Source organism: Gymnoscopelus braueri, assembly GCF_963280865.1.
Source record: "Gymnoscopelus braueri genome assembly, chromosome: 22".
Lineage (NCBI taxonomy): Eukaryota > Metazoa > Chordata > Actinopteri > Myctophiformes > Myctophidae > Gymnoscopelus > Gymnoscopelus braueri.
In genome coordinates this window covers 2,824,150-2,839,435 of record NC_137624.1, presented here as the reverse complement: position 1 = coordinate 2,839,435, position 15,286 = coordinate 2,824,150, and the positions used below count along the sequence as shown (strand labels likewise).

Here is a 15,286-nt window from a genome sequence, read left to right as displayed (position 1 = left end):
AAAAAAATATGTTGTATGTATCAAAGATTTGCACACATTTTCACGATTTCTCATAAATAGCAGATCTACAAGTTCATAGCGCTGCACTCGGTTATGAGCTTGTATATCTGCTATTTTTGAATAGCCAAAGTATAAAATAATGCCTTTTAGCTCAAATAAAAAAATGGCACAGATGCTTCTCCCGGTCTTAATGGGTTAATGGTTTGCTAGCAATCATTTTATCATTATATATATATATATATATATATATATATATATATATATATATATATATATATATATATATATATATATATATATATATATATGTATATGAACATCGCTAAGGGTGCGTTTGGAAATACTCTGAGAGCGTGGAGTGCTCTCTGGATGTTGGTGAATTCAGATCGGTTGGTGCGTGGCCGATGGACAATTCAGTGCACTATAGGTGCACTCATTCTGTTCTGAATGAAAAGCTGTGTCCCAAGCTTCTGAACAGTGGAGGTGGAAGTCTTTGTAAAATGCCCTGGTTGCAGCTTGTCTGTTGCTCTTGACAGTAGTTGACACACATCTAGGCCTACATGTAATAAAACAGCTTGTATACACATGGGACGAATTGAATGCATTTTAAAAGATGAAAATTAACTGATATCAGAGCTCTATGACGTCTAAACCAGAGCGCTCTGAAATCTGAGCCGGTTCTTGGTACGTATTTTACAAACATTGCAGCACTGAGTCGCTCTTTCATTTTATACTGTAAAATAGCATTTTAAGGTAGGGTAAGTGATTTACTTTGGTTAAAATAGATATATTAAAAATAATTATGTTAATTAGCTCTATATTCTGATAGTACTCATTTCTATAGAGTGTTTGTTCAGTAAAAGGAGTCTCCCATGTCTCTCCAGCTCTTTATTTAACGGAAAATACATTTTCAGTGCTCTCTCCTGATTGGCTTAAATGTTGTCACCTACCTGAAAATGTAGTATATTCTGTTTACTAAAGAGCTGGAGAGACCCCTGTGACCGAACAAACACTCTGTAGCAATGATTACTATCAGAATATAGTACTTTAACCTTTTTAACAAAAATAAAAGAAATACCCAAAAATATCACTTACCCGACCTTTAAACAAATCTTAACTAGAACGGTAAGGAGTTTTACTTTGATCGGAATGTTGAAAACCATTTTTGAATAGCAAAAAATGCAGATCTACAGGCTCACAATGTGGCTATTTTCACACATTTTGAAAAAAGGTACAAAAAAAGGTTTTAAAAAAATTGGACCTTTAAAAAAAAATCCCAAAATAGGGAGGCCGGGCAAAAAAAAAGGATGGTCATTTTGAAACAATGTGGACGCCACACGCCAGAGAGTTAAATAAAGTGGTTCATTGTATGTATAGGTCTGCTTCTTCATGGTCTGCGGTTGGACTGGTGCTAAACTGGCGCACATAGTCCAGTCCTGGTGTGTGAACACCGAAGAGTGTGTGAAGCTCCATGTCTCCAGGGTTCACTTTACCGAAACCAGGAGGAGGCACGGCATGTTGGAACAGCTCCATGGTGGTATAGTCACTGGGGAACGGGAAACGGGTGCTTCTCTGAGCGTCCGTCTGCGTGTCGAAGGGGCTTCTTAGTGCCGCAACGTCAGGGGAGAGCTCTCCACTACTGCCTCCTGTGGATGGGAGGTGGTTGTGGAAGCGGTCCACAGAAGAGCCACCTGTAATGTTTGTAAAGTAAAACCATCATGAAATGTTGACAATTGTCATACAAATAAGAACATAATTTAAGTAAAAATTTCATTTCTGTTTGAAATTGCAGATTTTTACAAGGAAATGACTGCTAGCAATAATACAAAATAAATAATGTAAGAGTGCCAAAATAGGCCATAATGTTTAATAATTTTACACTTTCAGAAACTGTTTTCAAATAGCGGATCTACGCGTGGTGAGCTCGTAGATCTGCTATTTCCGCTATTTTGGAAAATGTTTGAAAGGGATGATGACCGTCTGATGATTAACCACTTAAACCCCAGCGTCCGTATTGTGGGGAAAGCTTTCGCTGAAAATGGCCGATCGACAAGCCCACAACGCGACGCAGCCCACAAGAACACAAAATGGAAAAGACTAGTATGAGGGACTCCGTTGGGGTTTAAGTGGTTATCAGGCAATTGTGTAATAATGGTGAATAATCACCTGGTGAGAGAGAGACTGAGTCCAGGTGAGAGTCTATGAATCCCTGGTCTTCGGTGTCGTGGAGAAGACATGATGCTAGAGGAGCGTTCTCTGCCCTTTTCTCAACTACCTGCAGACTGTTGTTGGAGTTCTCTTCCTCCATGTTGTCTGTGTTCAAAGGTTCCAGGAGTTGCTGAGTGGATAAAAAAACATGCTTGTTTTTTAACCCATTTAGAACCGTTAGACAAACAAAAATATATATGCGGTATGAGCTTGTATATCTGCTATTTTTTTGAATAGCCAAAGAAATCTTTCTGACACAGATGCGTTCCCGGTCCTAATGGGTTAAAACGGGTGGTGGTACCTTATGTACAAACAATCCTAATGTACAACAATGCTAAAACTGTTCTGTCTAATCTGACTAGGTCAATAGTTTATGTGTGAACACAAAGGTAAAGGATATACTCACCAGCTCAGAAGGCCTGTGCATTTTTTGGATTGCATTACTTTTGTGAGGATTAGGCATATTTGGCCAAAATATTGCCTTTATTCTGAAAGAAATGAAAATAATGCAGATCAGACAGGAAGAGGATGTTGATGACCAGTTGAAAAAAAAAAAGCCTGGGTACCGAGTCTAATGACCAGTGAGTCAGTGACACATTTTAAAACATACTGTAGTTAGTACAATGTTGGAGTGAATGGAGATGAGTTTAAACTTTAAAGCAGCAATTTGTAACTTTCCTCTTCTACCCCGGATTTGAACCCGATTTCCTGCACAAGTGCTCACATTGTTACCACTGAGCTAATAGAGCCTGCCTGCTTGCTCAGGGGATAAATTGAATCTTGATCAGGTCAAAATTCGTGTCAGATCCTGTGTCTAGGTGGAACATGACCTTTGACACGATCTAAATGTCTCAATAATGGTATAAGTTTTATTCTATTAGCATACTAGGGCTGGTAACATTCCTCAGAAATTATATTTGAATATTGGTCTGCAGATATTCAAATGTATTCAAATATTATTATAAAAATAAATATGTTTTTTTTAATTATGCTTATTTGACAGGGACAATACAAAAACAATGTATCAAATGCTCAGATCCAATAAAACATATATATATCTTTTTTAACTTGATACATAGTTTTTTTGTATTGTCCCTGTCAAATAAACATACACAAATACAATTATTATTCATTTTCATATTTAAATATACATATGTTCCCCATATTCGAGGAATATTCGAATATCAAATATTAATTTACCAGCCCTATAGCATACTCTACCATACAGATTGGACAAAATTACATTTTGGATGGCCCATAACCTCTAGTATCTTTCAAATTAGCAGACCTACAAGCTGTCAACGCATCACAATATGTCACAACAGGACGCGTTGTGAGCTTGTAGATCAGCTAGATCTTAAATTGTTGTCTTCTAATTGGGAGCAGACTCATAAGGTACAGATTGTTTTGTGTGGTAGTAATATAGCAATTTATTACACAACTTGAGCATGAAACATGCTCTATAACAAAATATTGGCAACAATATTTAGATGATAACCTTGAATAATGTGAGTTGATTCCACAATTTTATATTCTTTGCACGACGTTAAGCAAAAAATCTTATTTTTTACATTTTTTAAACTTACTTTAGGATTAATAACAGCACAACAGCTACATCAAGCTCAATACAGCAGTGGCTGTAGACAGCATCAGATATAATGGTTTACTTACATATCTGGACATCCATATCGTTTGATCACACATATCAGCACGGCGGTTGCAGCCAAAACGACCACAAGCCAAGACAAGACAACAATTCTTTGAACGGTGTTATCTATGGAAGGATAGGAAAGACTGTACTGTTACAGTTTGGTGGTGATCTTATAGATTCATCTTAACTATGGATGTTAAGAACAGTTTTACACTGTACGACAGGGCTGCAGTGTTGCCAGATTTCACGAGAGAAACAAGCAGGTCTATGAAAACAAGCCCAAAAGAAGCACAAAAAAAGGACAGTTGCGTTTTTAGGCTAGCATAGCAGTGGCAGCCATTTTGTGGTGCCACAAATCGAAAGCCCATGAATTCTTCCCATAGAGATTTCCGAAAATATAATAATTATTTTAATATTTAATAATTATTTTAAGCTGACTTGGCAACAATGCAAGGCTGGGCAATTAACCCAATTGTGAGCTTGTAGATCTATGATTTTCACAATCTATTTAAAAAAACATTGTTAATTGTAATCAAGGCAAAACTTTTAAATAATCGTGAAATTGAATTGAAGTCAATCGGGGTGATTTTCGGCTCTGAAACGGCCCCTCGGAAGGGGCGTTTCGGAGTAACCCAAAAATCATCCCGATTATCCTGTAGTGTGTGATACAACCAGATTAAAAAATTGTTTAAGATCTTAAAACATCTGTACAGCGAGCCCAGCTTTAGGCTGCAAATGACAAAAAAAATCACACGCTTATGCAGAAATGTAAAATTTAACCCATTCAATCCTGGAACGTATGTGTCACTTTAGGTCGCTTTGGCTATTCAAAAATAGCAGATCTACAAGCTCATAGGGCGGCACCGAGTGCCGTACTATGAGCTTGCAGATCTGCTATTTTTGAAAAAACTATCGTGAAAATGTGTGCAAATCTTTATATATATTTTTAACTCCAATTTTAGCTTCTCGGTGGTCCCTGGAACAACATATTTTGAGATGGGGGTTCGCGGCCAAATACATATAATTTTGGGTGTCCTTGACATGAAAAAGTTTGAGAACCACTGATTATAGCAACATGTTTTTTTTCCAAAAATGTGTAGAATCCCCAGAAGCAAAGATTTGAGTTACAAATGTAAAAAGATTTGCACACATTTTCATAATTTTTCAAAAGATTGCAGATCTACAAGCTCATAGCGCTATGAGCTTGTAGATCTGCAATTTTTGAATAGCCAAAGTATAAAATAATGGACGGTTATAGCTAAAACTCTAAAATGACAGTAATGGGTTTGGTATCCTAATAATATGATATAAGATCACCCTTGGGAGCAATCAAAAATAAAATGAGTACCTCGAGGAGGTGTTTGGATGTATTTTTCTGCACTCCGCACTCCTTCTCCAGCTCGGGTGAAAGCAGAGATCTGGACTATGTACACAGTACCACTGTTTAGATCCTGTAATTCTTGACTCTTTGATACAGGAGGTGTGCTCATATCTGGAATCAAGAATGATAATACAGCACATGTTAAAACTAATGAACCATTGGATAACAAATACCCCAACAACAATAGCAACACCAAAAACGGCAATAAACTTGGTGGTTACAAATACTCAGTCACATTATTTTACCCATTTTGGGCGGGAACCCCTATTTGTAACTAAACCTTTCAGGACGGGAACCTTTTGGGGTGGTTGTTGCTATGTACAGTATATAGCAACATACATTTGTTGTCATTTTTTAAATAAATATTAAGTTTTTTTTTATTAAGTTAAGTTTTTCAGAAGTTTTTCAGGATTTAGAAGGCGTTTTTTTAATCGGCCTCAGGTCTAAATGGGTTAAGATTTGAGGCCGATTCTACAAATGTCTTCTAAATCCTAACTGTTTTCTGAAAAACGTATGTTGCTATATCAGTGGTGCTCAAACTTTTTCATGTCATGGACCCCAATATTTAATGTATTTGGCGGCAGACCCCCATCTCAAAATAGTAGTAATAGAAGCAAAGCTTTAAAAAAATCGATCTACCAGCTCATAGCACGGCACGAAGTGACACGGTATACGCTTGTATATCTGCTATTTTTGAATAGTCAAAGAATAAAATAATTGTTAAAACTTCTTTTTTTGGTTGCCAATGCGCGACCCCAACGACACCTTCCCGCGGCCCCACTTAGGGGCGCGACCCATAGTTTGAGAGAAGCTGCTCTATAGCAATGATTACTATCAGAATATAGAGCTATTTAACACTTATTTTAACCCCAATTTTTTATGAAAATATATATTCCCTCCCGTTAAAACTGGGAAAGCATCTGTCATTTCAGATCTTAGCATTGGCTATTCAAAAATAGCAGATGTACAAGCTCACAGCGCGTCACTTCGTGCCACACTGCGAGCTTGCACATCAGCTATTTTTGAACTTTTTAAAGTTTTTTTGTTTAGAAGGCAAATATCTGAACCGTTTATGTGTATGAGTCTGTTTAAGAGTTGTTCATGCTTACTTCTCTGAGTCTTTGTTCCACCTTGGTCAGTGTAGTAGATCATGTAACCCAACAGAAAGCCTCTGATGTCTTCTTCTGGAATGGGCGACCACTTTAGAAGCATGGAATTCTGGGTAACAAGAGTGCTGATGGTGGGGGCACTGATGGGTGCTGTGGGGTCATACAATGACAGGAAACCAGGCAGTCACACATTTATGCTGTGGTGGAAGAAGTACTCAGATATTTTACTTAAGTAAAAGTAGCAATGCCATAATATAAAAAATACTCTGTTGCAAGTAAAAGGCCTGTGCTCAAAATGTTACTTGAGTAAAAGTACAAAAGTATTGGCATCAAAATATACTTAAGGTACCAAAAGTAAAAGTACAAAAATGTTTGAAAATAGCAGATCTACAAGCTCACAACGCATTATGATGCGACTCGTTGTGAGCTTGTAGATCTGCTATTTTCAAATAGCCCATGTATAAAATAGGGCTAAAGTGGGTAATGTATGTTTTATAATGTAATGATTTATATCTGCACAGTAACTAGTAACTCAAGTTTTCAAATAATTGTAGTCGAGTAAAAGTACAATATTTCCGTCTGAGATGTAGTGGAGTAGAAGTAAAAGTATTGAAAATTGGAAATGCTCCAGTAAAGTAAAAAAAATACCTCAAAGTTGTACTTAAGTACAGTACAGTACACCACTGCATTTATGAATATTATAATATAATATTTTTACCTGGTAGAATAAAAACAGTGAGCAGAATGCAGGAGGATTATGGCTTTACATCTAGGCTTTACATCTAGGCTTTACATCAACATTTAGTCGAACAAATTGATTATTTAAAAAAATACATTTTAATAAAATAATCAATAATGGGGATTTTCAAAAAACTTCAAAATTGCTTAATTAGCAGATCTATCACACACTGGTGTTGTGTGATGTAGTACAACATAGGGTTTTAAGTGGTTAAAGGACAACTTCACTAATGTTCAACCATTATCTTCATATAATTGGTCCTCACTAATGCTCATGATAATATGGTACCATTTTTGCCTATTCAATCTGTGTCTCATAGGAGGGCTGTGGACAGTTCAGAAACCCGCCTACCAGTGACATCATTGTTTGGCTGATTAGTTTTTCCAAACATTTGTTTTATTTTATTTTTTATGAACGCGAGAGCAATGCCTTCCATTATAGCATGCTAACTTTCCAGGAAGAGAAAGGCTGAAGTTTCTATTAGCTTGGATTCCCCATCGATGATGTCACTGGTAGGCGGGTTTCTGAACTGTCCACAGCCCTCCTCTGAGACACAGAGTGAGTAGACAAAAATGGTACCATATTATAATGAGCATTAGTGAGGACCAATTATATGAAGATAGGTTGAAAATGGGTGAAGTTGTCCTTATTAGACTAATCAATCAAATACTTGATATGAAAATAATGTATAGTTGCATCCATACTTACATCCTTCTTTGAAGTAGACCTGTTTAGTTCCATAGGTGCTCTCACTGTTGTTGATGGCTTTAAGGTTACAGCTTTCATTGTCTCTCCGGCGTGTTCGCAGGTACAGTGTGATGTTGTATCTCTTATAAGACTCAAAGGGCTCTGATTATTCAAACACACACACATGATTGTTTGCAGGTTAGAATCAAGAGAAATCAAAATTATTAACCCATTAAGACCGGGAACGCATCTGTGTAACCACTTTAACCATTATTTTATACTTTGGCTATTAAAAAATAGCAGATATACAGGCTCATAGCGAGTGCCGTGCTATGAGCTTGTATATCTGCTATTTTTGAAAAATCGTGAAAATCTTTGAATATATTTATATTTTTAAAGCGAACATTTTTTACTCAAATCTTTGCTTCTGGGGTTCCCTGGAACATATTTTGAGATGGGGGTCCGCGACCAAATACATAACATTTTGGGGGTCCTTGACATGAAAGTTAAGATTTAGAAGACATTTGTAGAATCCCCAGAAGCAAAGATTTGAGTTACAAATGTTTGTTTTGAAAAATATATATTCAGATTTGCACAAATCTTCATGATTAAAAAAAAAAAAAGCAGATCTACAAGCTCTTATGAGCTTGTAGATCTGCTATTTTTGAATAGCCAAAGTATAAGATAATGGTTAAAATCGAAGATGACTTAAAGGGTTCAAATGTTTTCGAACACTTTCGAGATTTTTCAAAAAATAGCAGATATCACTAAAAATCAAAAATGACACTGCTTTCCCGGTTTTAATGGCTTTACTCTATACGTGGCTTGCTTACACACCTTTGACGGATACGACCTTATAGCTGTCCTCCACATAAAAGGACCTGTAACTTGCTTGAAGTTCTCCACTCGTGCCCCATTCCACGGAGTAGCATTCTCCATCCACTACATGATGTTTCCAGGAGATGTTAAACGATGTGTCATTGATAAAAGTCACATTCAGACTTCCAGCTGGCAAACCTGTGTGTGTGGGGGACAACATCGGTTATTATTATTGTAGAATAATTCAATCAGGCAACAGAGCAATAATATAAATGAGAAATTTTTATTGTTTAGCACTTTTAAAGTTAAAAAGTGCTTCACACAGCATTAGCCCATTCAATCTGGGAACGCATCTGTGTAATTTTAGAATTCTTTGGCTATTCAAAAATAGCAGATCTACACGCTCATAGCGTGGCACTATCTGCTATTTTTGAAAAATGCTTGAACATTTTTGTTCTGTTTTTAAAAAAAACGTATGCTTCTATATCAGTGGTTCTCAAACTTTTTCATGTCAAGGACCCCCAAAATGATATGTATTTGACCGCGCAGACCCCCATCACAAAATATTATATTCAAAGATTTGCTTAAATGTTCACGATTTTTCAAAAATAGCCATGCCTACAGCAAGGTACGGCCCTGGGTAACAGAACTAGTGGTGAGGGAACTACCGTATTCATAATAGAGAGGATGCCATGCAGGACAAAGTGAAACCATCTTAAATTAGCACTCACCCGGCGTGTTGTCGTGTGGTGGTACGATGTGGTTTAGTGCAGGGGAAGTGCTGACTCCGTCTGAGGCCGTGATGTTCACATAATACCCTGAATGAGACAGGTTCAGCCTCATCTCTGGATGCTGTGTGTTCATCCACACATTAGGGCCGTCTCCTGAGGTTTTACACACTCTGACGCTGTAGCCTGTGACCGTGTCTCTGTCAGGATACTGACAAATAACAAGGTCAGGAATAATGTTTCTTGTTTACTTTAAAGGTGGTTTAAAGCAGTGGTGTAAAGTAACTAAGTCAATTTACTCAAGTACTGTACTTAAGTATAGTTTTGAGGATTTTTTTTACTTTACTGGAGTATTTCCAATTTGCAGTACTTTTACTTCTACTCCACTACATCTCAGAGGCAAATATTATACTTTTACTTAGTTACTAGTCACTTTCTTTTTTTTATTATTATTACAAAACATACATTACCCACTTCAGCCCTATATATATTTCGGCCTTTTGAAAATAGCCGACTACAAGCTCACATTACAATGCGTCGTGATGCGACGCTTTGTGAGCTTGTAGATCGGCTATTTTCAAAATATTTGTATACATTTTATGCTTTTGAAAACTTGTGAAATGGGACATGCAGCAAAATGAGTACTTTTACTTTTGGTACTTTAAGTACGTTTTGATGCCAATACTTTTGTACTTTCACTCAAGTGCAATGAATTCTGGACTTTTACTTGTAACAGAGTATTTCTATATTGCAGTATTGATACTTTTACTCAAGTAAAACGTTTGAGTACTTTTTCCACCACTGGTTAAAAGTATACATCACCCAAAACGTAAAGAATGTTACAGTACCTCCAATGTTAGAAGGAGCAGTCGCCACCCGTGTCCAGTATTTATGTCTTTTGGTTCGTGATAAACAGGTTTGGAGCTCAGTCCTAAATGCAACATAATAACAATACAAATAATAATAAAAAAAAAGTGAACCATTTAAATGAGTATTCAATTGAACGAGAATTATCACACCAATCTTTTCCACACTATAGTTCAATATTCAACTTCAGTGTATGATGTATGACATGTCCATATCGGCAAACATTATTGGGTGTTTAGTACTGATTAGTAAGTTAGTGCAGTTATCATAGTTATCATAATGCAATAATTAGTAGTCGTAATGAAAACCCACGTTTTAAAAGCAATCTGTTTGATATTTGAAAATAGTTCACCCAAAACATGACTTATTTTCTATCAATTACACACCCTATGAAGCGTTGAATTCATGGAGATTTTTTAGTTTTTGTCGCATTTTTTGTCAGCAATAATTCGATGACGGGGCTGCTGGTCAGTAGGACTCAATTGAGTCTCCTACCGGAGATTTGGTCGTCAAATCTTTGGGGTGTATAGCTGATCTACAACCGCAGTGAGCTTGTAGATTAGCTATTTCCGCTGCGTGTTCGCCTGTTTCTGCCCGAATATTCACCAATCATTTATGACACGTCCAGAATATAGGGGCGCTTTACAATGGTGTAAAGTAACTAAGAACATTTACTCAAGTACTGTACTTAAGTACAATTTTGAGGTATTTTTTACTATACTGGAGTATCTCCAATGTTCTTATTTTTTTACTTTAACATTTTTATCCCGCGATTTTGGTAACCCATTTTTTTCACCCGGTGCCAATTTCCTAAGTGATCCTGGGCGCTACACCAGCCCTACACCAGCGCTACACCAGTCCCTCACAGCCTAGGGAGGCCAGGGCCGAGCTCATGCTTCCTTCAATGCATGAGAGCCAACTGACCTTCTTGTCACCTGACAGGGGGGAGTTTCCCTGGTAGGACGTAGCGCGTGGAAGGAACACGTTATTCCAACCATTTCCCTTCCCCTCCATCAGGCGCCCCGGCTGTCATCGGGGAGGCGGTATAGCGACCAGGATTACTACATGTTTTTGTGAGGGTATTAACTACCCTAGGAGACACGGGGAGAACATGCAAACTCCACACAGAGTAGGCCCTTTCACCAACCCCACCTAGGGTATGGGCGCTGATGACACGGAGGAGAAGACACGCCCCCCAGTATTTCCAATGTTCAGTACTTTTACTTCTACTCTACTACATCTCAGAGGCAAATATTATACTTTTACTCCACTACAATTAATTACTTGTTTGTTACTTTTGTAGATTTTGATAATTATTACAAAACATACATTACCCACTTCAGCCCTATATACATTTCGGCCATTTGAAAATAGCCGATCTATTGTACAAGCTCACAATGTGTCGCATCGCGACGCATTGTGAGCTTGTAGATCTGCTATTTTCAAAAGATGCTTATACATGACCAACTTGTGAAATGGGACATACAGTACTGCATAATTCTTTCTCAAGTAAATTTGGAACACCGGACTTTTACTTGTAACGGGGTATTTCTACATTGCGGTATTGATACTTTTACTTAAGGTTATGGTTCATGCTCCAACTCACGTTTAGGCAGTGTGTACATGTGGCTCCACGGACACTGTGGACAGTCGCTGTTGTTGACACAGCCGACTCGTACTTCATAACCCAGTGAGGTGTTGAGGTTCTCCACAGTGGCTGTGACCGTCACCTTATCGCTGGATATCTCCAACAGAGGCTTCACCCACAATGTGAAGGAAGATAAGATCAGATAAGATGTTTATTGTCACCGTATTGGAACATACAACAAAATGTTGTTTTAGTGCAGTGGTTCTCAACCTTTTCAAGCCGCGACCACCCCAAAATAATCATATTTGAACTGGGGACCACCCACCATGACAAGCACTTGGAATTGTAGGAGTTGAGGCATTACATTTAGTTTGTTTAGTCTGTTCCACAGATAAATGTTGTGAAAGTAGCAACGCAAGGCGTTGGGAGCTTGTAGATCGGCTATTTTAATGTTCTTTTTCTTTCTTATATTATTTGACAATTTGGCCAATGTTTGACCAGTTTAAGTTTTTATAGTCAAGTTTGCTGATTACTTTTGATGCATTAATGGTCTTTTAAAAAAAGGTCTTAAAAGTCCTTAAATTGTGACTTTACTGTCATCTAGGGACCCCCCCAAAAAATGATGTGGGGACCCCCACATAATTGCAATTCAGTAAATACAACTAGTACAAGCAGCAAAGCCAAGGTCTGCTAAAATACTGTGCCAAATTGCCCCAAATAAATTATATAAAACCACAATGAAAAATAAGAAGCCTTCAGCAGTAGCGACATCAGCCTAACACAATAAAAGGAGGGGCGGGGGTGGGTGGGTATATCGTCTCTGTCGGGTGGAAACCTCATTTGTCCCAAACTGTTACTTTTCAGGATTCAAATTCTAAAATTGCAAAAATAGCAGATCTACAAGCTCAAAACGCTGCGTTTCTAGCTTGCGGATCTGCTATTTTTGATACTTAAGTGTGACGCTGTACTATGATCAAGTAGGGCGTTAATTTATGAAGAAATAAAACATGGAGATAGAAGTTTCTGCCCCGACAGCAACGATATAGTATACTATAGCAGCAGTAGTAACATCAACATAACATTAAAAATATGCAAACATAGGGCATGACCATGTGTACCTACACTACAGTATAGCTTGTGTACACATTGTGCGAATAGGAATACTGTTTATCTTGAAAAAAGTGTCATTAAAGGGATAGTTCACCCCAAAATGACTTTTTCCTCCCTATCGATTAGTCACCCCATGGACACTTGAATTCATGGATATTTTTTAGTTTTTGTCTCATTCCTAAGCCAATAATTTGATCATCAAATTATTGGCTTAGGAATGAGACAAAAACAAAAACATATCCACGATCGAATATCCATCCATTCAATACTTATATTCTTTAAAGGGATAGTTCAGCCCCAAATTTTCTATCGATTAGTCACCCCATGGAGACTTGAATTCATGGATATGTTTTTCCCCACATTTTTGTGTCTCCTACGGAAACGGTAGGAGACACAAAGAGTCTCCTTTGTGTCTCCTATGGAACCGTCGCCTACCGGTCCGCTGGTCATCAAATTATTGGCTTAGGAATGCGACAAAAAAAAAAAAAAAGTTTTTGGGTGAACTATCCCTTTTATACTGTAAGTATTGTTTTCACGTAAATGGTAAATTGTAATTGTAATTTGTCCTCACATTAATTTTCCACATTGCACCTTTCATAAGTGCCTTATATTTGATTGTATAGTTTTTGATGGCTTTAATCTCCTTTCCCAACGTCATTGTCACTTCTAGGCGTGTTGGATGAAGTCTAAAAGACACGTCATGTGGAGGACCACATCTCACTGGAAAAACCAAACAAAGACATATTCAGATTATCGTCACGGTCGGAAAGAAACCACTCATCTCCATATTTTAACCTTTTGTGTTTAAAATGTTTTAAAACTAATGTCCTACTTGATCACACTACAGCGTCACTCAAAAGTAGCAGATCTACAAGCGACACGTTTCGAGCTTGTAGATCTGCTACTTTTGATACTTTTGAATTTAAATCTGGAAAAGTAACAGTTTTGGACATATAAGGTTTCCACCCAACAGAGACATTAAAGGGCTATTTCACTTTCAATTTTTTTTTTGGTAATTTCATTGTCTACTCAGGCTTTTTTGAGCCCCCTAGACAGTTTTTAAGTTGCTTGATTTAGTATTTAGATATTTGATTTATTTTATATATTTTATTCATATTCAAAATTAAAAAAATTAAATACAATAAAAAATGTAATAAAATAAATGAAAAAAGTAATAAAAAAAACACGGCCCCTCACGTATTAGGAGGGCAGGATGAGTCACCAGAACCAAGGACGGGTGTTTTTGATGAATCTAACATGTTAAAAATGGAGTTTGAAGTTACAATGGGTTTGTATAGGAACGGGGTCTGATAAAATGAATATCAAATATCTAAATACTGAATCAAGCAACTTAAAAACTGTCTGGGGGGCTCACAAAAGCCTGAGGAGACGATAAAATTACCCAATTTTTTAAAAGTGAAATATCCCTTTAATGAATACATCTATCACAATAATATCACATAAGAAAAATAAAAACATATTTTTGTAAACTTACCAAAGTTTCTTGGCAAACCACTGAAATATGCCTGCATGCATTTTCTTGGATCACTCTTATTTATAACATGAGCTGACATGTAAACGTTGTTAGATAAACATACGTTGATCTTTTGACTCGTTCCGGATAAGTTATACTCGCTGTACACTCTGGTTTTGCTCCTACAATAAATAAAATAATAAACAGAAATCAATGATACAGTATACACGAATCCACGGAGCGCTGCCCTGCGTGCAGCCATTGCTGCGGTGTCAACGCTACGCGGACGCGACACCGCAGCAATGGCCGCCTACAGGCAGCTACAGGCAGCGCGTCTGTGGATTCGTCTATAGTGTTGATATCAAACATCATTTACTAGTCAAGCGATATTACAAAAAAATTAACTAGACTAAATTCCATACCAAATTTCTTCACCAATGTGTTTTGTCTGGGTGGATGTGCATGTGTTGGTAAGGGGGGGGGGTCTGCAAAACTAGGGAGTACTGGGCTGTCCCCTCTATGGATTTGAAAAGGAGGAGTGTGACAGGAACGCGTGATTTGGGACGAGACCGGTGCTTTGGGCAAACCACGCCCCCGGAGAGCCGCTAGGAGGTTTTGTTCATCATTGATAAGAACAGCTGAATGGACCTCCAAGCTCACAATGAGGTTGAAGGTCAAAAGGGGCCTGGAGTCAGCAAAACCAGCTAACTCCACCCCCCTTTGGTGGAGATAGCTGGTTTAGCAGACAGTTTGAGGATCCAATGGAGTTAGCTGGTTTTGTCAGAAGCGCTTTTTAGTACTTTTCATTGGTTCAATATTTTTTTAATCAAAACACAGACGTAAAGGGTGTTCAATAGCACTGATTTATGGGGGGGGGAAATGCAAAAGCGGAAAAATGGCGTTAGCTGGTTTTCTGCCGGACAGC

General features: G+C 37.6%; 1 protein-coding gene across 3 annotated transcripts in view; it reads right to left on the bottom strand.

The window, feature by feature from the left end:
• Positions 1-332: 332 nt before the first annotated feature.
• LOC308078273 (interleukin-6 receptor subunit beta) overlaps positions 333-15,286 on the bottom strand; it is a 19,020-nt gene continuing 4,066 nt past the window's right edge. For 2 of the 3 annotated variants that reach the window (XM_080419394.1, XM_080419396.1), the window contains 13 exons: positions 14,383-14,543; positions 13,459-13,607; positions 11,796-11,946; positions 10,171-10,253; positions 9,326-9,533; positions 8,613-8,792; positions 7,797-7,937; positions 6,350-6,499; positions 5,208-5,351; positions 3,880-3,982; positions 2,615-2,696; positions 2,167-2,338; positions 333-1,691 (listed from right to left, as the gene is read on the bottom strand). In XM_080419394.1, coding sequence (XP_080275520.1) covers positions 1,363-1,691; positions 2,167-2,338; positions 2,615-2,696; positions 3,880-3,982; positions 5,208-5,351; positions 6,350-6,499; positions 7,797-7,937; positions 8,613-8,792; positions 9,326-9,533; positions 10,171-10,253; positions 11,796-11,946; positions 13,459-13,607; positions 14,383-14,543 — 2,053 coding nt within the window. In that variant the 3' untranslated portion in view covers positions 333-1,362. Of the gene's footprint in view, positions 1,692-2,166; positions 2,339-2,614; positions 2,697-3,879; positions 3,983-5,207; positions 5,352-6,349; positions 6,500-7,796; positions 7,938-8,612; positions 8,793-9,325; positions 9,534-10,165; positions 10,254-11,795; positions 11,947-13,458; positions 13,608-14,382; positions 14,544-15,286 lie in introns of all 3 variants that reach the window. The other variant, XM_080419395.1, reaches the window with a different exon arrangement.